The 24,844-nt window shown below is 42.7% G+C and overlaps 1 protein-coding gene across 4 annotated transcripts in view; it reads left to right on the top strand.

The window, feature by feature from the left end:
* zdhhc11 (zinc finger DHHC-type containing 11) overlaps positions 1-24,844 on the top strand; it is a 127,715-nt gene that overhangs the window by 14,532 nt on the left and 88,339 nt on the right. For 2 of the 4 annotated variants that reach the window (XR_010966392.1, XM_068000611.1), the window contains exon 1: positions 19,529-19,872. The exons of 1 other annotated variant lie outside the window; for it this stretch is intronic. Coding sequence is in view for 1 of the 3 variants with exons in the window: in XM_068000611.1 (XP_067856712.1) it covers positions 19,717-19,872 (156 nt within the window). In the remaining 2 variants the exon portion in view is untranslated. Of the gene's footprint in view, positions 1-7,336; positions 7,568-19,528; positions 19,873-24,844 lie in introns of those variants that run through there. One more of the 4 variants, XM_068000629.1, reaches the window with a different exon arrangement.

Here is a 24,844-nt window from a genome sequence, read left to right as displayed (position 1 = left end):
ATATTCTACAAATTAATTGAATTTTGAAGCAATCAAAAACCTCCTAATTATCGGTGTGCTTTGCTAACAAAATACAAACATTCAAATTACTAACAGCTGTCAGGACGCAAAGACAGAGAGATAGCGTCCTTCCTTCTCTTAGTTTAGTGCTTTTTAAAATGAGTTGAGTTTTGAAAGCAAACAGAAAACCTAATTATCATCCGTGTTCTGTTGATTAGTTAACACATCATGGAAGGTTCCATGAGGATTTCTTGAAAGCATTGGCATTATGTGTTGGGATTTAGTATTTAGGTACCTGTTCAGCAGAACTGTTTACTCTTTAGCAATGGTTGTGTTCTCTTTGTGCTAAAGGGGTGAGGGATATTGGTGCAATGGAACAGAATCCTTTTCTCTTTTCAACACCCAGTATGAACTCCCAGCACTCTTTGATCAGATGAGAAGTGGAACTCTTTCTACCCTGCCCTCACAATGGGGTCAATTGTTATTTGTATCGCCTGGCGGTAACGGCCTCAAGATGGGGCCAGTTGCCTTACCACCTCCCCCTCCCACCCCCCACTCCGTTAACACTGATGAAGAGCCAGTGACATTTTGAAAGAGGCCCAAAGCGCCCGCCTGTCTCAGGCAGTAGATCTCTTCTACTATGCAAATCGGGCTCCTAGGACCCCGATTGCCATTTTAGGTCGGAACTGGTCAACATCTGAAGATGGGCAGCATGAACACCTTTAGACACACAAACGGGGTTTCTGCTGCACATCTGGCTAAATTGCAGATGCAGCTCCAAGGAGATTCCCGGAAAAATGTTTGTTTTACATTTCTGTGTCGTAAATACTGTATGGGAGGGGAATTAAGGAGAAGAGGGTGAAATACCTCCCCGTTCAATATGAAAAAATGAAGGGGCAAAACTCAGAAATCTAGATAGCCACAAGAATATTAATAGATTCTAATGTTAATCTACCGTGTGCACTAGTATAATCCACCTCAATGTCTCTTGTTTCTGAGTTCACAGCAGACTGCCTGATTTTCTGCATTCTGCCTGTGCATGGAGACTGTAACTGTTTACGTGATTTTCATTTGCATGAATTTATTTTACAAATAGTTACAGGATTAGCAAGTAAAGAAATCATGCCCTTGCAGTTAGTCCCTGTTCCAGGGTTATATTAATATCATATACACAAACTCGGCTGACACTTGAGTGCAGTACTGAGGGAGTGCTGCACTGCCGGAGGTGCTGTCTTTTGGATGAGACATTAAACCAAGGCCCCTTCTGCCCTCTCAGGTGGATGTAAAAGATCTCATGGCACTATTTCGAAGAAGAGCAGGGGAGTTCTCCCCGGTGTCCTGGCCAATATTTATCCCTCAACCAACGTCCCTTTTAAAAAAAAAACGAGTTATCTGGTCATTGCCTCAGTGTTGTTTGTGGGACCTTGCTGTGGGCTAATTAACTGTTGAATATTTCTACAACAGTAGCCCAGATGTAAAATTTTGATATGTACTTGATATTTAATTTATAATGTTTCTGTAATGTTAAATTCAGCTTACACGAGGCTAACTCCCAAGGCGGTGTAGCACTTTGTCCTAACATTAAGCCAACAGACATGAAACTACCCTGGTAGCATATTAACTTGAAGTGTTGATCAGCCATCCAAAGAGAGACATGATAACATCTTTCTTGTGCCCCAAGTTAACATGTTTACATTGGTCTTCTGTAAAAGTGTAGTATCCATCTTTTTGATCTTTATTTACAGAACTTTGCAAACCTTATGTGGTATTAACTTGGGTGTAAAAACATAAGATACTCTTTTATAGCTGATTATCCCTGTTCTCTTTGCAAGTGCCACTTTGACATTCTAAGCTTTGCAGATGATTTGTTCAGCTCGCAGCCTCGGCTGAATAACACAGCTGTACTGTGACATTGCCCAGTGGACAAATAACAGATCTTTGCTCGGTTTCCTGTTTATTTCACGGTTCACAGGATTTAAGTGGGGACTTATCTTTTAGGTTGGCTCCTTCTCGGAACAGGAGGCTGCTGCCACATTCTTGCCCGTCGTAACGACTTCATTCCCAAGAAAAGCTGTGATGCCTTCACATCAAGGGTTCAGAGACATGCCAATAATCCTCTAATGCCAACAATCCCTCTTTAGGGCAAGTTTCTCATTTGAAGTTTTTAGCAGGGAAGCAGTTGTGGGTGGGTTCTGAGTTCTTTGCGTGATGCTGGAAGTGTCAGTGATACTGCTGCCACTGTGATTTTCATGTGGGGGTACTGTTATCTTGGTAGTGTATGGAGCAAGAGCTTTGTGTGATTCACGGGGGGATGTTAATACCTCTGTCAAGAATATTCCAGGACTGAGTCCTACAAATGACCTCATTTGAAACAACCTGGCACTTGGCTGACTGACTGACTGGAAGTTCCTGAAATCATTTTGAGTAACACTTGGCAGAACCTCTTTATCCAAATTCGTGTGTTATTTGTTTCCCCCCCCCCCCCCCCCCGCTTCTAGGCACTGGAATAGGACATATAGCAATTGTAGCCTGGACGGTGCAGTGGGCCTGTTACCTTTGGGAAATGGGTTCAAATCCAGTACATGCTGATGAGATGGCAGTCTCCTCCATCTGCTGGCTGTAAGGGCACTACGTGAAAGGGGTTTGGGTAGTCTCAATCCATAGAATCGTACAGCACAGAAGGAGGCCATTTGGCCCTTCGTGCCTGTGCCGGCTCTTTGAAAGAACTATCCAATTAGTCCCATTCCCATTTCCCTACCCCTTCCCCACAGCCCTGCTAATTTTTGCCTTCAAGTATTTATCCAATTCCATTTTGAAAGTCACCACTGAATCTGCTTCCACCACCCTTTCAGACAGTGCATTGCAGATCATAATTACTCGCTGCGTGAAAATATTTCTCCTCATCACCCCTCTGGTTCTTTTGCCAATTACCTTAAAAATCTGTTTCCTCTGGTTACTGACCCTTCTGCCATTGGAAACAGAGTAGATAGGGAGAAACTATCAAAACCCTTCCTAATTTTGAAAAACTCTATTAAATCTCTCCTTATCCTTCTCTGAGTCTCTCCACATAACTGAAGTCCCTCATCCAATTTCAATTAATTTCCCAGTGAGTGAACTGCCCCTTATTCGACACTAATTTGCACTAGATTAGCACTCTGAGAAGTCACAGGATGGCTGGTGTGGGAAGTGGGAAACATTTTGCACTCATTCAGCATAGAATGCTCTTCTGACGCTGGGGCCAAATTGCATTGTTATGACAGATCAGAGAGAGCTGTACATCGCCTGGGATTGCTTGATGCTAACACTAAGTGCCTGAAATGTCCATTTCACATCCCTAATCTTGACGAGCAGTAAAATACAACAAAAAATATCAGTAACCATTCACTTCATGAAACTTTTCCCAATTTCTTTTTAAGCTAGTTCTTTTTAAGTTGATTCTCCATATCTGGAGTCTTTTATAAGTGCCTTGGGACATTTTCACTACGTTAAAGGCACTATATAAAATTTTTATTACCCCCAAACTGAGTTTTAAGTATATTTAAAATAAATTGAAGGCCGTTCTTCATGTTTCCTCACTGATTGAGAAAATACTGTGTAGAACTCAGAAAAAATTGAGATCGTACTGGGGCTGAGGTAGGATTACAGAGTACCTCAGAACTGCTAGAGTAGAGGATATTGGGGAATGGCTTGGCGCATATCGCAAGGCATCACTGATTTTAAAATTCACCACTAGCTGAGTACATAACAGTATTTTGTTGGAACTGAATCGTTGACGACTCTTGATCAGAACCCAGGATGGAAAAGGATGCTGTTTGGCTGTCTCAGTTGGAGCTACTCATTTGCAGACCTGTCATTGACCTGAGCGCCTCTTTACTGTTGGCCAGACCCAGAATGCCAGGTCTCTGTTGTAATATAGGAAACAAGGCAGCCAATTTGCACATAAATCCCACAAACAGCAATGAGATAATGACCAGATCATCTGTTTTTTAGTGATGTTGGTTGAGGGATAAATATTGGCCAGGGCACCGGGGAGAACTCCCCTGCTCTTCTTTGAATCGTGCTGTGGGATCTCTTTCGTCCATCTGAGTGGGTTGACGGGGCCTCGGTTTAACATCTCATCCGAAAGACGGCAACTCCGACAAGATGATCTCGGTGGGACAGTTTCAAATTTGTGGATGGGGTAAGGGTGACATACTCTACATTATATTTAAGGTGAAGACTAGGTTTAATCAACAGTAGAAATTTATAGGCGTTCATTTCTGGCTGCTGTGCTGAACACTGGGGAATAATGCAATGTTCTATCTAGCAGCACGACATAGAAACATAGAAAATAGGAGCAAGAGTAGGCCATTCAGCCCTTCGGGCCTGCTCCGCCATTCAAAATGTTCATGGCTGATCGTCTAACTCAGTACCCTTGCTTTTTCCCCATATCCCTTGATCCCTTTAGCATTAGACCAAGAGCTAACTATGAGTAGTCAGTCATCTGCTTGAGGAAGCTTCTGGTGTAGCTTTTTTAGGTTGCTGGAGTTGCTGATTAATTTCTTTTAATGGATTTAAATATTTCATAGGAAGAAAGAAAAGGAAATTTCTTTTTTGACTTATATAACTGCTAAGGTGTACATTAAAATCTCCTCTTCGCTAAATCTAATGAAATTAATTAACCCTTCCCATTTAGGCTCCATTTTATATCGACAGAACCACTTGACGATTCAGAAATGAAGCAATTGAAGAGTAGCAGTCTACGTTCAGAAAAGTTGTACCGAAGAACACCTAGTTTTTACGGTACTTAGTTTGCTAAAGAATTTATACTATCTCTTAAAATGCATAACAGTGGTTCTGTAGCCCATAGTATGAATGTTTGGATATCAATGGATCAAAGCTGATTGTTCAATTTCAAACTGACCACCAAAGGAAAACCTGAGAATTTGGAAAAGTTAATGTTTTAGCTAAAAGTCTGTATCAGAACTTTTTTTAATCTGTCCTCGTCTATTCCAGATGCATTTGAGAGGCTTAAAGCTTGCAACCCTGAAGAGCAACGAAATGAGCAACAGTGCATCCAATGATGGATTATATCCTGGGTTATTTGTGGGGGAAATAACGCCCTTCAGCTTCTACTTTGCATTTTTGTTGATGGTGGTTTGTGTTCCTGATCACAACTGCCATCCTCGCAGGTTTTCCAAGGATCGGGGTTGGAGGGGGCACTAAAACATGTTTTTGTTTAGTCTCCGCTGTTGGCATTTATTGGTTGCAGGGGAATGATATTATTTGCATAGTATCTTTAATCTTTAATCTTTAATCTTGGCATCTTGCCCGCATGAGAATACAAAGGCCATAATGCCTCTTGAAAAGTTGCGTGACAGTCTGTGTTTCTTTGAATTTCCTTTAATTATTCTGCAGTTACTTTTAGACATGGAGTTCAAGGTTGTTACTAGTCAGATTTGAGACCAATACTTGATGAGTGTGATGTTGGGCTGAGAGACTTGAACTATACTGCAAGTCCTGTGCCACTTTGAGGTGAGGGCAACTGGCGACTGGTACTTCAGGGTGCTCTGACATCTCTTGTGTAAATTTGATTTGTGCGACCTCAAGCCTCAATTACAGTACAGTTTGTCTGCTGCAATATGAAGCTGAGATCATTATCAATACAAACTGTGTAATGTAACTGTTATTGGAGAAGTACTGCTTACTCATTTGCTATTGTAGCATGTGCAGAGAATCTGCAGTTTTAAAATTGTGAAACATACACATCAATCTAGAAAAGTAGCAAAACAGCTGATCACTTTTTTAAAAAAAAGCACTGGATACAGTCTTAAAACATATAGTTACACTGAGAGTGCAGTGGGACATGGGCTTGTCATGACTTTATATGCAGATAGACCCAACATTTCATCATTTTTATGGTGAGTGAATGTGGCAATAAATGGAGGGATTTTCCTTCCTCTAGTTCATTGTAACATTCTTCTTTACTCTACTCTCCTCTCGCCTCAGTTCACAGAGGCAGATAAATCATTTTTTTGGGGTCCTTTTTGATTGCTGCCAATGTTTCCTTGACTGTGCAGTAGAGTTCAATCCCTGGCATCAAGGGCATCTCATGGGGTGGAGGATGGGGGGCAGGGGGGTGGGAACTTGGGGCGGGGGGCAGGGAGGGATGGCTCGAAGCCAGACCAATACAATTGAGCTGTCGTGGCTCATGGGATGACCTTTGCGCAGTGTGAGAGGTTTAAATGCCTGCTGAATTGTGCCTGCAAGCTGGGACAAATGTTGCAAAATGGTTCAAGTGTACAATGAAAGGAGTGGCTGCAACACATTGAGTGCTGAGGTTCCATAGCACATGAACAAATATGTACAGTTACTACTTCACGGCAGAGGGTAGGGCCTGTTAGAAAAAAGGCCCAAACTTGGTTGTGTTTTCCCAGTTCCATGTACAGTCTGTTCAACGCTCACTTGGATTGGCAAGTGTCCTACAGTTTCTTTGTGGGGGCGGGGGAGGGGAGGGGCGCAGGTTATTGGGTTGTCTGTGGAATGCACCCCCTCATTCCTTGATGCCAGAAGTGGATGACTCTATGATTTCTGGGGGACTCTTCACCTGTTGGGAGAAGGTCAGTAAATCATGGGGTCTGTCATGACCCCAATAATGATCCTTTCATTTTTCATTTGGGAGAATTGGCTTGGAGAAGTTATTGGGCTGTAGGGCAAAATGGGCATTAGGGAATCGACTGCAGACTTCAATGAAAAAGAAAATTGGGCAGAGTCGTAAAACGGGCTGCCGATTTGCTGTCGCCTGCTTTGCACTAACGCCCGAGACAAATTTATACCCCATTGAATCCAGGAATTCAAGGAAGCCAATTTAACATACACATTTGGACCAACAAATTTGCTGAAGCATCCTGAGTTCATAAGTGCTTTCAGCTGATGCTAATTCAGCAACTCCTCCTAGCCAACTCCTAATTATGTTGTCTTTTAAAATATCTTCGACCTGTTGGACGACACTTGCAGACACTGGGGCTGAATAACTGAAGGGTTTTTACTCTAACAAGCTCGTGTTTTTTTTGTTTACCCCCCCCCCCACCCCGGCAAAAAAAAAATTGTTGGTGACATCCTCTATTTTCACCCATAGTCCTACTGTGGTTTGGAATGTTCTGTACCCTTGATGTTCAGTTATCCCTCAATCCGACGCACTGTTTAGTATCTCTGTTTCAGATACAGTGCTTTTTTTTTCTTATTTCTCAATGATCTCTCAAACACAGTACCCCACGGAGACCAACCCACATTTGCTCATTCAGTAACCTGAACGTCTCATTTGTTTTCTGCGTATTCTTCCCACCTGGACCATCAGCGCGTAAGGAGCCACCACCTGTAAGTGCCAATGCCGGAGGGATAGTGCCCATCAACTCCGAAAGGCACTATAACATGTTGAGCAGTAGCTCGTTTCGAAGGCGAGATTTCACACTGGAACAGAGAAAACAATTGAACTGCAATTCTCAGGATAACCAAAGTCAGCCGGATGACTCCCTAGTGACTCACAAACATCACACACCTGTGACACCATGTCCGGCCATAGGAAACAGTGAGTTGTGTTTACACTGAGCGCATATTTAAATCAAATATTGTTTAATTAGCCTATAAGAAACATTCAGATATAGTCCTGTCCTTCTTTGATGTGAAGGCAGGTGTCTTGGAAGAGTGAACAAAATCTTCCTGAATAATCAATCAGAAGATTAATTATTTCTACTTCTCAAGTAAATGAGATGCAAACAGCCTTTTGGTTCTGAGCCGTTTGCCCTCGGCATCTGACCAAGGCCTAAATAATAAATGTTGCAAATTCACCTGACATGACATTCCTTTGGTTCAGCAATCTAAGGTAATAAGTTTAGTCTTCTCTTCCAGCTGACAACCTTTGCTACATTAACATTTCAAAGAAATGAGAGAGTTTCTGATGCAATTAATTTTACCAATGTCACTTACTTCCACCTTCATAATATTACTTGCCCCCACTCCACCCCAGCCTCCACAGTTGCTTAAAGCCTTGCCAACACTTTTGTCACCTCCAGATTCGATTTCTCTAATATCCTCCTTGCTGACCTCCCATCTTCACTCCTCTATAATCTCCAACTTGTCCAGAACTCAGCCACCCCTATTTGGCTCCACACTAAGTCCTGCTCACCCGTTACTCCTATCCCTGCTGGCTGACTTTGGGTCCACGTCCTCCAAAAAATTAAATTTAAATTGCTTGTCTTTGTCTTTGAATCCCTCTGTAGCCTCACCCACCCTATCTCTGCATCCCCTCCCATCCCCTCCCATCCTCTGACTCAGGCCATTTGTTAATTTCCCCCCTTTATTTCAGTCCACCATTGGCGGAAAACCCTTCAGCCAACTCACCTCTCTCTCTGGAATTCCCTCCCAAAACCTCTCTGTCTTTTGCATTTCTCTCTCTATCTTTTCTAAATACCTTCTTAAAACCCATTGTTTTTGATGAAGCTTTCAATCATCTCTCCTAACTGCCGCACCCTGGCTTGTGATCTGCTCCTTTTATTCTCTTCACCTATTTTGTTTCTTCTCTCCCCTCTAAAGCACCCTGGTATATTTTCTACATTAAAGACACTGTATAAACTCGAAGTGTTGGTATTTGTGTAGAAGAAGAGCATAGAGATGTGTGTGTTTTTAAACTACTTAGTAAATGAATATCAAGGCAAAAGATCTCTTAAATACAGCTGCCTAAAGCCAATCTTTAATTTGTGTTAAATTCTAACTCAAATCAAAAAAAAAAGTCTGTTACTGAAATATTATTGTTTGAGCCAGAGTGATGTTCTGCTTCTTCCACATGGACTTGTTCCTTGGACGGGGAAGTTATCTTATTCCAATATACACAAACGTTCTGTATGTTTACTTAATTTTCAGTCTCCTCCCAGTGTGCGTGCATTTTGTCTCGTTCTCGGTTTTTGTTCAAATACATACTCTATTTGAGACTAATATGTACGTGAATACAGGCTGGTCTTGAACAAGGCTTTGTGCACTTTCTCCTCCTCACTCCAATCTTCTTGTCTCCCGTCTCCTGAAGATTCTTGCAGGTGTATAGAATGCAAGAAGCTCTCTGGTACTTCACACAATTTTTTAAAAATTCATCCTCGGGATGTGGGCATCAGTGGCAAATCCAACATTTATTGCCCATCCCTTATAGTCCTGAGATGGTGGTGGGCCTTCTTGAACTGCTGCAGTGCAGCAATTTGATACAACTGAGTGGCTTACTCTGCCATTTCAGAGAGCAGTTAAAGGTCAACCACGTTGGTGTGAGGACTGGAGTCACATATAGGCCAGACCGGGTAATGGTAGCAGGCTTCCTTCCCTGCAGGACATTGGTGAACCGGTTAGGTTTTTATGACAATCCGTCAGCTTCATGGTCACTTTTACTCTTGCTAGCTTTAATTTCCAGATTTTTAAACTGAATACAAATTTTCAAACCATCATGGTGGGATTTGAACTCGTGTTCTCTGCATTATTAGAGGGGAGAAAAAATAAATAGATAAGGGAACAGATGCCGCACCATGGAGGGAGAGAGTAGGAGGCATGACCAAAAGCTTGGTTGAAAAAATTGGCTTTGAGTAGGTTTTTATAAGTGAAGAGAGAGGTGGAGGGATTTAGCGAAGGGTTCCAGAGAGTAAAGCCTTGTCAGAACGCATTGTCAACAACGGTGAGGGAGGGGGACTGCACAGAAGGCTGGAGATTGAGGACCTTAAAGGGTCCAAGAGGGAGAAAAATTGATGGAATGAGTGAATTAACGATAATGATGATTTTAAACTTGATGCTTGGGGGGACAATAAGTAAATGTGGGTCAACGAGCACAGGAGCGATGGGGGAATGGGACTTGGTGCAGAACATCATAATATGAGCATTTAAGTTGTGGACAAGTTGGAATTTTTGAGTGTGGGAGATAGAACAGGAAGGAGATTCGACCAAGAATCGGACCTGAAATTTGTCTCTGTGGCTCCACCCCATCTGAATTTATCACAGAGCCATCAACGATAATGTTAAGTTTGAATTAACTGACTGACTTTCATTAAAGGTCGGTGCGAGAGATTTTACTTGTGTTGGTACTTGCATGTGGAGACTACACTTTAATGCGGTGGAGAAAGTAACAATTGTTTAATCAGTAAATTTTATTAAATATAGGACAATAAATCACTTCTTCGGATGTCTTTCTCAGATTATTTAGATTTTCGCTAGCCCTTGAATGTGGATCATTGGAATTTATGAAAGCAGCTCTAAAATGGGAGGCCCAATGGTCAAGTGTCCCATTGCAAGTTTCTTGCTTAAACATTGTTGAAGATGGTATAGCCTTTAAACCCCCTCATGTCACAATCTTGAGTATTTGGGTAATTTAAATTTTAATTCGATATTTACCACACATTGAAGTACCTGGAGACCTGAATCTCTTTGTACATACAGGGATGTCTCCTGTGTGATAGTCTAAGAGTTCTGTAAAACAGGGGAGCTTTAACTCCTTCCTCTGTCCTCCGAAATTACCCCCACCTGTCCGTCTCCAGAGCAATACCCCCACCTGTCCGTCTCCAGAGCATTAACTCTTTACCTCAGTCATTGCATTTGCTCCACTTCTTTTGGAAGCTCATGGCATCCCAGCTCCATGTCAACAGTCACACCACCTGTCCGTCTCCAGAGCATTACCCCCACCTGTCCGTCTCCAGAGCATTACCCCCACCTGTCCGTCTCCAGAGCATTACCCCCACCTGTCCGTCTCCAGAGCATTACCCCCACCTGTCCGTCTCCAGAGCATTACCCCCACCTGTCCGTCTCCAGAGCATTACCCCCACCTGTCCGTCTCCAGAGCATTACCCCCACCTGTCCGTCTCCAGAGCATTACCCCCACCTGTCTGTCTCCAGAGCATTACCCCCACCTGTCTGTCTCCAGAGCATTACCCCCACCTGTCCGTCTCCAGAGCATTACCCCCACCTGTCCGTCTCCAGAGCATTACCCCCACCTGTCCGTCTCCAGAGCAATACCCCCACCTGTCCGTCTCCAGAGCATTACCCCCACCTGTCCGTCTCCAGAGCATTACCCCCACCTGTCCGTCTCCAGAGCATTACCCCCACCTGTCCGTCTCCAGAGCATTACCCCCACCTGTCCGTCTCCAGAGCATTACCCCCACCTGTCCGTCTCCAGAGCATTACCCCCACCTGTCCGTCTCCAGAGCATTACCCCCACCTGTCCGTCTCCAGAGCATTACCCCCACCTGTCCGTCTCCAGAGCATTACCCCCACCTGTCCGTCTCCAGAGCATTACCCCCACCTGTCCGTCTCCAGAGCATTACCCCCACCTGTCCGTCTCCAGAGCATTACCCCCACCTGTCCGTCTCCAGAGCATTACCCCCACCTGTCCGTCTCCAGAGCATTACCCCCACCTGTCCGTCTCCAGAGCATTACCCCCACCTGTCCGTCTCCAGAGCATTACCCCCACCTGTCCGTCTCCAGAGCATTACCCCCACCTGTCCGTCTCCAGAGCATTACCCCCACCTGTCCGTCTCCAGAGCATTACCCCCACCTGTCCGTCTCCAGAGCATTACCCCAACCTGTCCGTCTCCAGAGCATTACCCCAACCTGTCCATACAACAACAACAACGACGTACGTTTATTTAGCGCTTTTAACGTAGTAAAATGTCCCAAGGCGCTTCACAGGAGCATTATCGGACAAAATTTAACATGGAGCCATATAAGAAGATACTAGCACAGGTGACCAAAAGCTTGATCAAAGAGCTAGGCTTTAAGGAGCGTCTTAAAGGAGGAGAGAGAGGTAGAGAGGCGGAGAGGTGTGATATTTATCACCTTTCAGAGTAGATAGGGGAATCTGGTGGGAATTTGAGGATTACTGTTGTAATATATCCTAGTTAAAGGATAATTGTTAGTCCTTTAGCATGTTACCTTAAAAATTGCACATATAAAGGGTGTGTACAGCAACAACAACCTACATTTATATAGCACCTTTTTAACATGGTAAAACGGTCAAAGGCATTTCACGGAGAGCATTATCAGACAAAATTTGACACCAAGCCACATAAGGAGATATTAGGATAGTTAGTCAACGAGGTAGGTTTTAAAGACCTCCTTGAAGGAGGAGAGAGAGGCAGAGGGGTTTAGGGAGGGAATCCCAGAGCTTAGGACCTAGGCAGCTGAAGGCACGGCCGCCACTGGTGGAGCAAAGGAAAACAGGGATGCCAAAGAGGCCAGAATTGGAGGAGCACAGAGAAATCGGAGGGTTGTAAGACTGGAAGAGGTTACAGAGATAGGGAAGATAGGGGGGTGAAACCATGGAGGGATTTGAAAACAAGGATGAGGATTTTAAAATCTGGCATTGCCAGTGAAGGTCAGAAAGGACAGGCGTGATGGGTGAGTGGGACTTGGTACGAGTTAGGCTGCGAGTGTGGAACGCCTGAGTGATAACAAGGGTTCTCCCTTTCTGAGATATTGAGGACAAAATGAGCCGACCCTTTTGAATATCATGTTCACCAAACTGAGGCAAAGACACCTTGGCTTACCTTGTGTGGCTAAAGCTTGAAAGCCTTTCAATTACAAGTGTCAAGTATAAATTTAACAAACCTTAAGCAACATTCGAGATTAGAAGGAATTTGACTCACAAAATAGTAAATAGGTGGAATAAGCTCCAGCCAAAACAGTTACAGTATTACTGTGTTAGTTAATGCCTTGAAAACATGGAGATGGAATATCTGCTTAGGAATATGACTGGAATGGTGGGAATTTGGAAGTGTCCCACCAAGGAAGGTAGCTGGTTAGTGATATGGAATATAGATGTGGAATTCAAGACCAGATCGATAGTCTGGAGCTTTGCTTGATTTACCTTTGGGAGACCGGCAGAAATTGCAGGACCTTTCCTCGTGAGATGAAATAGGTACAATCCATTACTGATTAGAATGTATGTGATCCATCAAAGGAATGGACTTGATGGCTTAAGTGGCCTTTTCTCATTCTATTCTTCTATGCTTTTGTTCTGTGCTCTTTAAGTGCAACCTCAGAAGCATGCCCTAAAACTCTGTAAAAGTAGAAATTGTGCAGTGGATATTGCAGTGAATTAAGATGGATTAACTCTCAACCCTTAAATTTAAAAAAAACAACTTTTAAACTCTAAAGTAGATGCAAAATGAAAAATTTTACAAGTGACACTGTGTGTCATTTTACTTTTTTTTGTGTAATGTACTTTTCACCCTCCCCAAGTGGGGAATGGCTTGTGGGGTGGAGGGATTGTGGGCTGTCAGTTTGTGTCTGTATTTCTATTCTGGGGATTAAAACTGAAAACAGTTTGAGAATGGAAAAATTGTTTGAGGAATTGATTAGTGTCATGGTGCGGATATGAGAGCAGCATGGGATAGAGATCAAATGAATTTAATGGCCTAGTAATGATCTGATGTAGGTCATTTTGGGTCTATTTTTAAAAATACACTGTTGTTTAAATTTGGACCATGATTGAACCAGATGCGGGGCATGTTCGGATGACATGTAGAGGGAAAAATCTTTCTCATTCGCATTGAATGATTTCTCACAGATGTAGGATGAGGAACGTTTTAGCGTTTCCCACCAACTTGGGGCATCCATTACTGGCTGGCTGAGGTCACAGAAATGAAAGTAGGTTTTGAATACCATTACAAAGGAATAAAATTGGTGATGTAATTGAAGGAGAGCCCCCCGCACCCCCCCCCTCCTCCCCACATTCTGCCTCAATATGAGTTGTGCCTTTAGTTTTTGTCCTGCCATTGACAATAATGATGGTGTGATATTTATCACCTTTCAGAGTGAATAGGGGAATCTGGTGGGAATGGGAGAAGTACAATTTACTGTCCATATTATCTTTTTGCCCCAAGTTCTCTCTTTCTGTTTAGCATTGGTAATTCAAATCAGGATGAGAAGGTATTTGTTCCTTTCCAAGATCTGACACCTTTAAACATCCACTCCCTCCCCCACCGGTATACCATGTGTCCTATCTACAGGACGCACGGAAACACCATCGCCTCCAAGTCACACACCATCCCCACTTGGAAATATATCGCCGATCCTTCATCGTCGCTGGGTCAAAATCCTGGCACTCCCTACCTAACAGCACTGTGGGAGAATCTTCACCACACGGACTGTAGTGGTTCAAGTAGAACGCCCTTCTAAAGGGCAACTCGGGATGGGCAATAAATGTCGGCCCTGCTATCGACGCTTATACTCCGAGAATGAATTTTTTTTTTAAAAAGAGAAAAGAGTTGAATGAATTTAAAGAAGCACCAAATTGAAGATCAATTATGTCAAGCTTCATCAGTGTATATTCATGTAAGGAGTCTTACAACACCAGGTTATAGTCCAACAGCTTTATTTGAAATCACAAGCTTTCAGAGCTTTCCTCCTTCGTCAGGTGAGTGTAGGATTCCATAAAGGTACAGCATATATAGTCAGAGAACAATGCCTGGTGATTACAGATAATCTTTCCAACTGCCCGTTATCACACCTCGGCATAGATATAATCAAAGGAGTGGAATGGTGTTCAGACAGAGAAACATTACATACAAGACTACTGAATACACAAACGGTCAGAACACAAAGACAGAGAGAGAGACCCGAAAGGCAGAGAAAGAGAGAGAATGACCAGTTGTATTAAAAACAGATAACTTTTTTTCGGTGGTGGGGTTACATGTAGCGTGATATGAACCCAAGATCCCGGTTGAGGCCGTCCTCATGGGTGCGGAACTTGGCTATCAATTTCTGCTCAACGATTTTGCGTTGTCGTGTGTCTCGAAGGCCGCCTTGGAGAACGCTTACCCGAAGATCGGAGGCTGAATGTCTTTGACTGTTGAAGTGTTCCCCGACTGGGAGGGAACCCTCCTGTCTGGCGATTGTTGCGCGGTGTCCGTTCATCCGTTGTCAACAAGTGATTCAAAGATTCTCTAATTCCAAAGGTCTCTGATTCATTGGGTTGTAAGCCTGATCTGAATTAATGGTGTAACTCGAGCACTGTGATCCTGAGATTGCACACAGTTTAGCTACAGGAAATGATGAATGTATTTAAGGAAGTGTAACTAAGTTTAGTTGCTGTGTAGATGGGTGACTACGTGCTTTTTAAATGGAAGCAGCATTCTGTTTTGATTCTGTCAATCACTGCTTTGTAGCGTTGGAACATTGAAGCACTGATTGTTAAGTGTGGTGTAGGCAGTAATTTTATTACTACGGCATCACTGTTCCATTGAGTTTCATAAGTGATCCGCAACATCAGTATCTGCATATAGCATTGTGAATGGAGCTTCCTTATATTTTACATTGATCGAGGTGAACGCCACCAAACAGAAAATACTCTTTGTCCATTCTGGACATACCTCGACCTCGTGCCATTGCTTTGTCACTCCAGCTTAGTGAGCTATTGACTATTCGGTGTAGTGTAATGTAATATAGTGACAGATGCAGCGACGTAATTAGATCAAGGGGGATGTGAGCAAAGCAGGAAAACTTAATCGCCATCAAATTAATTATTTAAATAGGTTAACTACCTGTTTTAAAATGTGTTATACTTGTACTGCAATTTCTTGCATTTCAATATTTGGGAGTCCCTCTTTAATTTGCTTCCATTGTGTATGTAGCAGTGATGTACTGCTGTATATACAATAGAATAGGTGCACTACAATAATTGAGTCTGTGTCCAGGGCAATGACCCGTCCCTGTCTTCTACATGCTGGATCATCAGTGTACTGTACAGGCCAGGATCACGCCATGAGACTTGTAGTGCGGTAAAAATGTAATTGGCAATGGGGGAATACTGTAACTTTCTGAATACAGTGTGCACTTGCCTCAGAAGCAACTGGACTGCAGTTCTGATGAAAGGTCTTTGACCTGAAACGTTAACTCTGTTTCTTTCTCTACAGATGCTGCCTGACTTGCTGAGTATTTCCAGCATTTTCTGTGTGCGCTCCCATATAAGGTGCATTTAGGGGAATAGTTGTGAAACGTGACTTGCATAGAGCATTATACTCATTTATAACACGCAGCTGGTTTGGGGCCTAAATCCAACACAAAATGTACGCACTATAAGTGGAATCTTTTTGGGTTTGTTTGGGTTTTGTTTAGTGCCAAAACCTGCAACTAAAAAAATTGGTACACCGATGAGTGATAAACTAGTTGAAGCTTTCGTGATGCAAGTACTGCAAATCGTTTCCTGTTTTTCACCAATACTTACTGTATCCGGATACCGACTGCCCAGAATATTGTTGACTTGTAGTCTTTTTTTCATCTACTGGGAAAATGCTCTTAGAGGTCTTTGTGCAATTTATTTCTTCTTCCCTTGGCCTATCCAAAGGTGAAGAATCATCATAGATCGAATCTGGAGAGATCCAATGGTGCAACAGTGGTTTGAAACCTTGTATTGCAACAATCTTTTTGTTGTGACATGTCTCGCAGCAAATAATGGGTCAGATCTTACTAGAATAATAAGGGCATGTTAATGTCGCATGCCTTTATTAATGCACAAATTGGCCCGCAAGTTCAGGGTATTAAGAGAGAACCATCTGGTCGATTTACCCTGCTCCACCGTTCGCTATGCACAAACGGTATCTCACCCTTAGCCTCCCCGTTATTTTTAACAACTTGCTGAATTTGCAAATTAGTTGTCTGTTAAACTTGCCGCAGAATGTTAAGTCTGGTAATTAAGAGTGTAAGTACCTTTTTAACGCCATGATAATTGTTAATGTAATGCCAACCAATCACTCTGGCCCAGAAATTGAACCATTTGAACAGTGGAGTCTCATTCCTTCAGGTGGTAAATTGTTCTTGGAGATTTTAAAAATGACAAATTTTAAATGTTTACATTTTTTTTTCTTTTCCTCTCTGCCTCTTTTTTTTCTCTCTTTAATCCAATCTTTCATTACCCCTCTCTCTTTCTGCATCTGATTTGACTCTAATTAACCCTATTTCCTTCTCAGTCGTTCCTCTGTTTCTCAATCCTTAAATCTCATTGATAAAGGAGATATACTGTTGGTCCCGTTGTTCACCGTGGTCCCAGATGCCCTGTTCCCCTCACCACGCCATTATCAGCTCGCACTTCCAGCAAGTTACAGCGCAATGTTTTTTTTGAGCAGAAGGGTGCAGAAAAATATCTAACGGAGCACTCCGTAAGATGCCCCACTCCAGCAAGCTCTGGCCCAATGAACCTTTATCATTGCGTAGTTTATTTACACTTTTTTAAAAACCTTTACCTACTTTCCCCATGGATATTATTTTTGCTGTCATGAGTTAATAAATTTACTGATGGCTGTAGCACAGCTAGAACAAACTATATGTCAGCAAATGCAAAGATTTCTATTTTTTTAATATAATTCATTCTTGGGATGTGGGCATCGCTGGCAAGGCTGACATTTATTGTCCGTCCCTAATTGCCCTTGGGAAGGTGGTGCTGGGCTGCCTTCTTGAACCGCTGCAGTGCGTGTGGTGAAGGTGCCTCCCACAGTGCCTAATATTTTTTTTAAACATTAAAATTCCTACTTCAAGTTCTGGTTACAAGATGGGGCCCTGAGATTCTGACTAACGGAGAATCCTGATGAAACTCCTGGAGAGTGGGCTGGAAAAGGAGGTGAACCCAATTCCACCCCATATTTTTGAGAGGTCTGTTTCCTGATTGAAGGCTTGGATGAATCTTTCCCGCAATCCTGGAGGGGATTGACTCCTTGAAAAATCACCGCCATTGGCTCTCATAAGAGCTGATGGAATTGAAGACCATCTATTGGTTTGGATGGAGAATTGGTTAGGAGGTAGGAGCCAGAGAGTAGGGAAAATAGGTATGTCCTCAAATTGACAAGTGACTAAGTGATGTCCCCCGGGGATCGGTACTGGGGTTGCAGCTTTTCACTATATTTATTAATGACTTGGATGAAGGAATAGAGAGCCGTATATCTAAGTTTGCTGATGACATTAAGTTAGGTAGCACAGTAAATAGTGTAGATAGGAACACAAAGTTGCAAAGGGACATTGATAGATTAAGTGAGTGGGCAAAACTGTGGCAGATAGAGTTCAATGTGGGGAGGTGTGAGGTCATCCACTTTGGACCTAAGAAAGATAGATCAGAGTATTTTCTAAATGGTGAGAAGCTAGGAAATGTGGATGTTCAGAGAGATTTAGGGGTCCAAATACAGAAATTACTAAAAAGTAGCGGACAGGTACTAAAAATAATTAAAAAGGCTAATGGAACGTTGGCCTTTATCTCGAGGGCTGGAATACAAAGGGATGGAAGTTATGTTACAGATGTACAGAGCTCTGATTAGACCACATTTAGAGTACTAGATTCAGTTCTGGGCATCGCATCTCAGGAAGGATATAATGGCCTTGGAGAGGGTGTTGCACAGATTCACCAGAATGATACCAGTGCTAAAAGTGTTAAATTATGAGGACAGGTTGCATAGACTAGGCTTGTATTCCCTTGAATATAGAAGATTAGGGGTGATCTAATTAGGTGTTTAAGATGATTACAGGATTTGATAGGGTAGATAGAGAGAAACTATTTCCTCTAGTGGGAGAGTCTGGAACGAGGGGACATAACCTTAAAATTAGAGCTTGGCCGTTCAGGGGTGATGTCAGGAAGCACTTCTTCACACAAAGGGTAGTGGAAATCTGGAACTCTCTCCCTCAAAAAGCTGTTGAGGCTGGGGGTCAATTGAAAATTTCAAAACTAAGATCGATAGGTTTTTGTTAGGCAAGGGTCTTAAGTGTTACAGAGCCAAGGCGGGTAGTTGGAGTGAAGATACAGATGAACCATGGACTAATTGAATGGCAGAACAGGTTCGAGGGGCTGAATGGTCTACTTCTGTTCCTATGTTCCCCTCTCCTCCATTAAGGCGCTGCTTAAAACCTATCTCTTTGACCAAGCATTTGGTCACCTGCCCTAATGTCTCCTCCTTTGGCTCAGTATCAATTTTTGACTGATTGCACTCCTGTGAAGCAGGTTGGGGCGCTTTACTACATTAAAGGTGCTGTATAAGCTCAAGTTGTTGTAGTGCGCTCACTTACCTGAATCCTGAGATGTACTGCCACATTCACTTGGATGCACATTACAGTATAATTTCACTCTGATAAGCTATGGTAGGGAAGTCACAGGCTACGATAGGGGATGCTGTTCTGAGAAATGGGGTATTGCTGAGGTAGCTTTATTCTACAGCTTGCTGTGATAGTATGTGTGCTCTTGAAAGGAGCAAGTGTTACATTTCCCAGCGCAAACATCCTTCACCCAGATTTGCTTGTTCTTACCACTGATACGATTTGCAGTTTGTTTCCTGTTGTACAGGTCGCAGCTTATGTAGCATCACAGCCTTGTGTGTTATATGAAACAGTGCTGTTGTTACGTAGCACAAAAGCTTAAGTTGATTCGGTTCAATTGTGAGCAGTTGGTGAGGCTGGCCACTTCCTTTCGCAGTTTCCTCTTTCCCCAGCTCCAAGGGAGGAGGGTTTTCAGGTAGTTGTGACAGAGCAGAACTGCACCAACTGAAGGAAGTCACTTGCTCGCGATGGTAATGCAGCCTTCGCTGCTCGGCGAGCGCAAAGACATCGGATAAGGCTGCTGAGTACAGCAATGTTTGAAATATTGAGAGAAGATGTAGATCTGTACAGAGGCCGACTTATTTCTGAACATACCGTTAAGAGCTTTCAAGGGGTTGTTTTTTTTGTTGTTGCCTTGAGCTCAAAATGTCAGTAATCCATTCTGCATTACGCTATCCTTGCTCGTGTGGTGCTCAAAGCTGTGCTCCTTTCAAGGGATACAGCACCGTGGTGGTGAACCGTTATGGACAAGCGGGATTTTTTAACCATCATTTTCAATGCTGCTGCGTGATCTGGCACTGGGTATGTATGACCATACTTCCTAATAATAACTCTAGATACAGTGTCACAGATCAAGTAATCGTCGTGGTGTCTTGAAATTGTTCAGTGTGTCATTTGAAATGAACGTTCATTCTGCATTTAATTTTTTTAAAATGAGTAAATTCTTTGCTGCCTATCCTAGCTTGCTCATACAGACAGAGGTTGAAGATGCAGTTCACCCTTCAATGATTGCAGCATGCTTCCTGTATCGTGTCAGAAAAGAATGCAGGATCATTTTAGCTGCCTTAATTCCCTGTAGACTGTACAGCATATTGCTGCTTCATTTGGTTCTGTAATATTCAACCTTTTATTTCTGAATAATTGATGTAAAATGCATGCAGCAAGTGGGCTGTGGTTGAATTCCAGAAATGTAAAATGTTCTACAAAAGTTTTTTTTAAAAAACAGATCACAACTGGAAAACTCGACCTTAAAAATTTCATCTACGTTTGCGATCAGTGTTTGATATGAAGTAGAATATCGCATTTCTGTGACTGGAGATTTCTCGAGATCCTAATAATTTGCAGACTTTAAAAGAAACATGAGGGTAGATCAATAAATAGTTTAATTAATTTAGTTACACTTTTAACAATATAGTGGTGAGGGTCATTGAAATTTGTGGCCAGGATTGGAGAATTTATTTTAATCCACCTATTTCATTGTGTGGTTAACAGTATCTCACACAACATTTGGTTTCCAACCAGAGCAACATTATATTGAGCTGTTTTTTAAACATTAAAATGGACACCAGTATGTTAAGATGGCCATTCTGTGTAGCATTTATCTTCCTACTATCAAAATTGTTAAGAGAAAAAGTTCTTGCAGATGATAGACCAAACTCGTAACCTTGTCGTAAGAATACGAGAGGTTTCTGAGCTGGTTTATGATCGGATTTTAGCTGGGCAAGAAATAGAACCAGATAAAAGGCAGGAATACATAAGTGAAGGTAGTGGCTGCTGTGTTTCCTACATTACAATAGTGACTACACTTCAAAAAATACTTGATTGGTTGTAAAGTGCGTTGGGATGTCCTGAGGTCATGAAAGGTGCTTTATAAATGCACATTTACCTGAGGAAGGAGGAAGTCTCCGAAAGCTTGTGAATTTAAAATAAAATTGCTGGACTATAACTTGGTGTTGTAAAATTGTTTACAATTATAAATGCAAGTCTTTCTTTTGGTTGGACATGTTTAGGGTCAAGTGTGCTAAGACCCCCCCTAGATCTCTTCCCACTTTTTTCTTAGCTTTTCAACACCATTCATGTGCATTGCTTATTTTTCCATCCTATACCCAGTACTTTGCACTTGTCTGCATAGATTTCATCCGCTACTGTTCAGTCCACTTGTTTCTTTTGTCCAACGCACTCTAATTTCTGAGCTGCTTCCTCCGGTTCCACTGCCCCTCCTAGTTTGATATGCTCAGCAAATTTGACCATTTTGCATTTGAGTCAAAGTCATTGATTTAAATTTGAAACAGTAGTGGTCCCAACACTGAGCCATGGGACCCCCCCCCAGTCAGTACTTCCTTCCCCCCGCCCCCCACCCCCCCAGTCAGTACTTCCTTCCCCCCCCCCCCCACCCCGTGACATAACTCCTCTAAGGAGTACTTGCTGCTTTTTATCTTTCACCACTTCTTGAGGCTTCCCACAGTGCACTTAGCACACTGCTTCCTTGGGGTGGGGGGGGGGGGGGGTTGGTCAGGTGGGATCTTCCCCTTTTTGAATCTATGGTGTTAACTAGGTTATTGTTGTACAGATAATCACATTTACTCTTGATAATTGCATTATTTTACAAGGAGTAATTGATTGGAAATACTAATGTGGTGCCCATATTCTAGAAAGGACAGACATCGATAACTACAGACCAATCTACTGGTGCCTCCTCAGTATCCATTGGTTCCCTCATGCTGATTTGCACGAGGTAATCTGGGATAGCATGGTCTGGGCAAATGAAAGACCAGTTTTATTGTCTCTGGATTCGTATGTAGGATTTTCAGTTCACACTCACACACACACTCTCTCTCTCTCTCTCACTCTCACACACACACACACACACACACACACACACACACACCCTCAGAATATGGGTGCACCCTTCTGAAGCTCTTGTTTTCCTCCTTCGTAACTCTACCTCACCTGGATCCAGAATTGAAGCACGGTCCTTGGCTTATATTTCATGGACCTTTAATGTGCCCCCCAAAGTCTTGCGCCTAATGGCAATAGTCTCCACTGAGGTTTCCTCTTTACGAACCCTTCTGCCTGGTGACTTCACCCCTGCATTGACCGTTGTGGTGGTCACATGCTGTGACAGGCCTCAAACCTCTTAATAGTTATACAGACTAATGTTTGATATTCAGGCTGTTAGCTGGTGTTACATTGAAATGGCTGAGGCCCACGTTGCTAGACAGAACCAATCGTTTTGGAGAGTCAGCTTGAAGAGGTTTTTGTGCATCCCTACACTTCCTTCGCCCCAACATTTGACAGCTGTGCCTTCAGCCGTTCTAGGCCCCTGCTCTGGAATTCCCTCCCTAAATCCTTCCACTCCTCCACCTTCCCTCACCTTTAAGTCACTCCTTAAAACCCACCTCTTTGACCAAGCTTTTAGTCACCTCTCCTAATATCTCCTCCTTGTCTCGGCACCCGATTTTGTCTGCTTAGGCCTCTGTGAAGTGCCTTGGGACGTTTTCATAGCAACAGGAATAGGCCATTCAGCCTCTTGACCCTGTTCTGCCATTCATTGAGATCACGGCTGATCTGTATCCTAACACCATCCATCCACTTTGGCTCCATATCCCTTAATACCCTTGGCTAGTAAAAAATCTATCAATCTCAGATTTAAAATGATTATTTGAGCTAGCATTTACTGCTTTTTGTGGGAGAGTGTTTCACACTTCTAGCACCCTTTCTGTAAAGTGTTTACTAACTTCTCTCCTGAATGACTTCTCTTCTGATTTTAAGGTTACGTCCCCTTGTCCTGGACTTCCCCACCAGCGGAAAAAGTTTCTCCCAATCTACCCTTTCAAAATCCTAAAAACCTCAATCAAATCACCCCTAAATCTTCTATATTCCAGGGGATACAAGTCTAGTTTATGTAACCTATTCTCATAATCTAACCCTTGGAGCCCTGGTAGCATTCTGATGAATCTGCGCTGCACTCCTTCCAAGGCCAATATATCCTTTCTAAGGTGTGATGTCCAGAACTGTACACAGTACTCCAGATGTGCTCTAACCAGGGCTTTGTATAGCTGTAGTAAAACTTCCACCCCATTATATTTCTAGCCCTCTAGTTATAAAGGCTAACATTCCATTAGCCTTTTTGATTATTTTTTGTACCTGATTATATTTAGTGATCTGTGTACATGGGTCCCTAAATCTCTTTGGACCTCCACTGTTCCTAACTTTTCACCATTTAAAAAGTACTCGGATCGAAAAAATTTTGGTCCAAAATGGATGACCTTGTACTTACCTACATTGAAATCCATCTGTCACAGTTTTGCCCACTCACTTAATCTATCAATGTCTCTTTGTAATTTCATGCTCCCATCTACACTACTTACAATGCCGCCAATCACTGTGTCATGAGCAAACTTGGATTTATGGCTCTCTATTTTGTTATCTTAGTCATTAATAAATATAGTGAATAGTTGAGGCTCCAGCACAGATCCTTATGGAACACACTAGTCACTTCCTTACAATTTGAGTACATACCCATTATCCTACTCTCTGTCTTCTACTGCCTAACCAATCCCCTAACCAGGTCAATAATTTGCCTTCAATTCCATGAGCTTTAATTTTAGCTAAGTCTCTTATGTGTAACCTTATTGAATGCCTTCTGGAAGTCCATATAAACTGCACCCATAGACATTCTCCTGTCTACTACTTTAGTTACTTCCTCAAAAAATTCAATTGGGCTCATTATACGTGACCCACCCTTTACAAATCCATGTTGGCACACTCTAATCAGCTCAAATTTATCTAAGTGCTCAGTCACTCTGTCCTCAATTATAGATTCCAATAACTTCCCCACAATAGATGTTAAACTAACAGGTCTATAATTTCCTAGTTTCTCTCTCTCACCTTTCTTAAATAATGGAGTTACATTTGCAATTTTCCGATCTAAAGGAACAATTCCTGAATCGAGTAAGCTTTGGAACATTATGGCTAAAGCATCTGCAATTTCCTCACCAATTTCATAGAAAATAGGAGCAAGAGGAGGCCATTCGGCCCTTCGGGCCTGCTCTGCCATTCAAAATGATCATGGCTGATCGTCTAACTTGGTACCCTGTTCCTGCTTTTTCCCCATATCCCTTGATCCCTTTAGCATTAAGAAATATATCTATCTCCTCCTTGAATATATTTAATGAATTGGCCTCCACTGCCTTCTGTGGTAGAGAATTCCTCGGGTTCACCACCCTGTGAGTGAAGAAATTTCTCCTCCTCATCGTTCTAAATGGCATACTCCGTATCCTGAGACTGTGACCCCTGGTTCTGGACTCCCCAGCCATCGGGAACATCCTCCCTGCATCTAGTCTGTCTAGTCCTGTTAGAATTTTATATGTTTTGATGAGATCACCTCTCATTCTTCTAAACTCTAGTGAATATAGGCCTAGTCAACCCAATGTCTCCTCATCCGTCAGTCCTGCCATCCCAGGAATCAGTCTGGTAAACCTTTTTGCACTCCCTCCATGGCAAGGACATCCTTCCTCAGATAAGGAGACCAAAACTGCACACAATACTCCAGATGTGGTCTCACCAAGGCCCTGTATAACTGCAGTAAGACATCCCTGCCCCTGTACTCAAATCCTCCTGCAATGAATGCCACCATACCATTTGCCTTCCTAACTGCTTGCTGCACCTGAATGCTCGCTTTCAGCGACTGGTGTACAAGGACACCCAGGTCTCGTTGCACCTCCCCTTTTCCCAATCTATCACCATTCAGATGATCTGTCTTTCTGTTTTT

The sequence above is a fragment of the Heptranchias perlo genome, chromosome 2 (genome assembly GCF_035084215.1).
Source record: "Heptranchias perlo isolate sHepPer1 chromosome 2, sHepPer1.hap1, whole genome shotgun sequence".
NCBI lineage: Eukaryota > Metazoa > Chordata > Chondrichthyes > Hexanchiformes > Hexanchidae > Heptranchias > Heptranchias perlo.
This window is presented reverse-complemented; position numbering and strand designations above follow the sequence as displayed.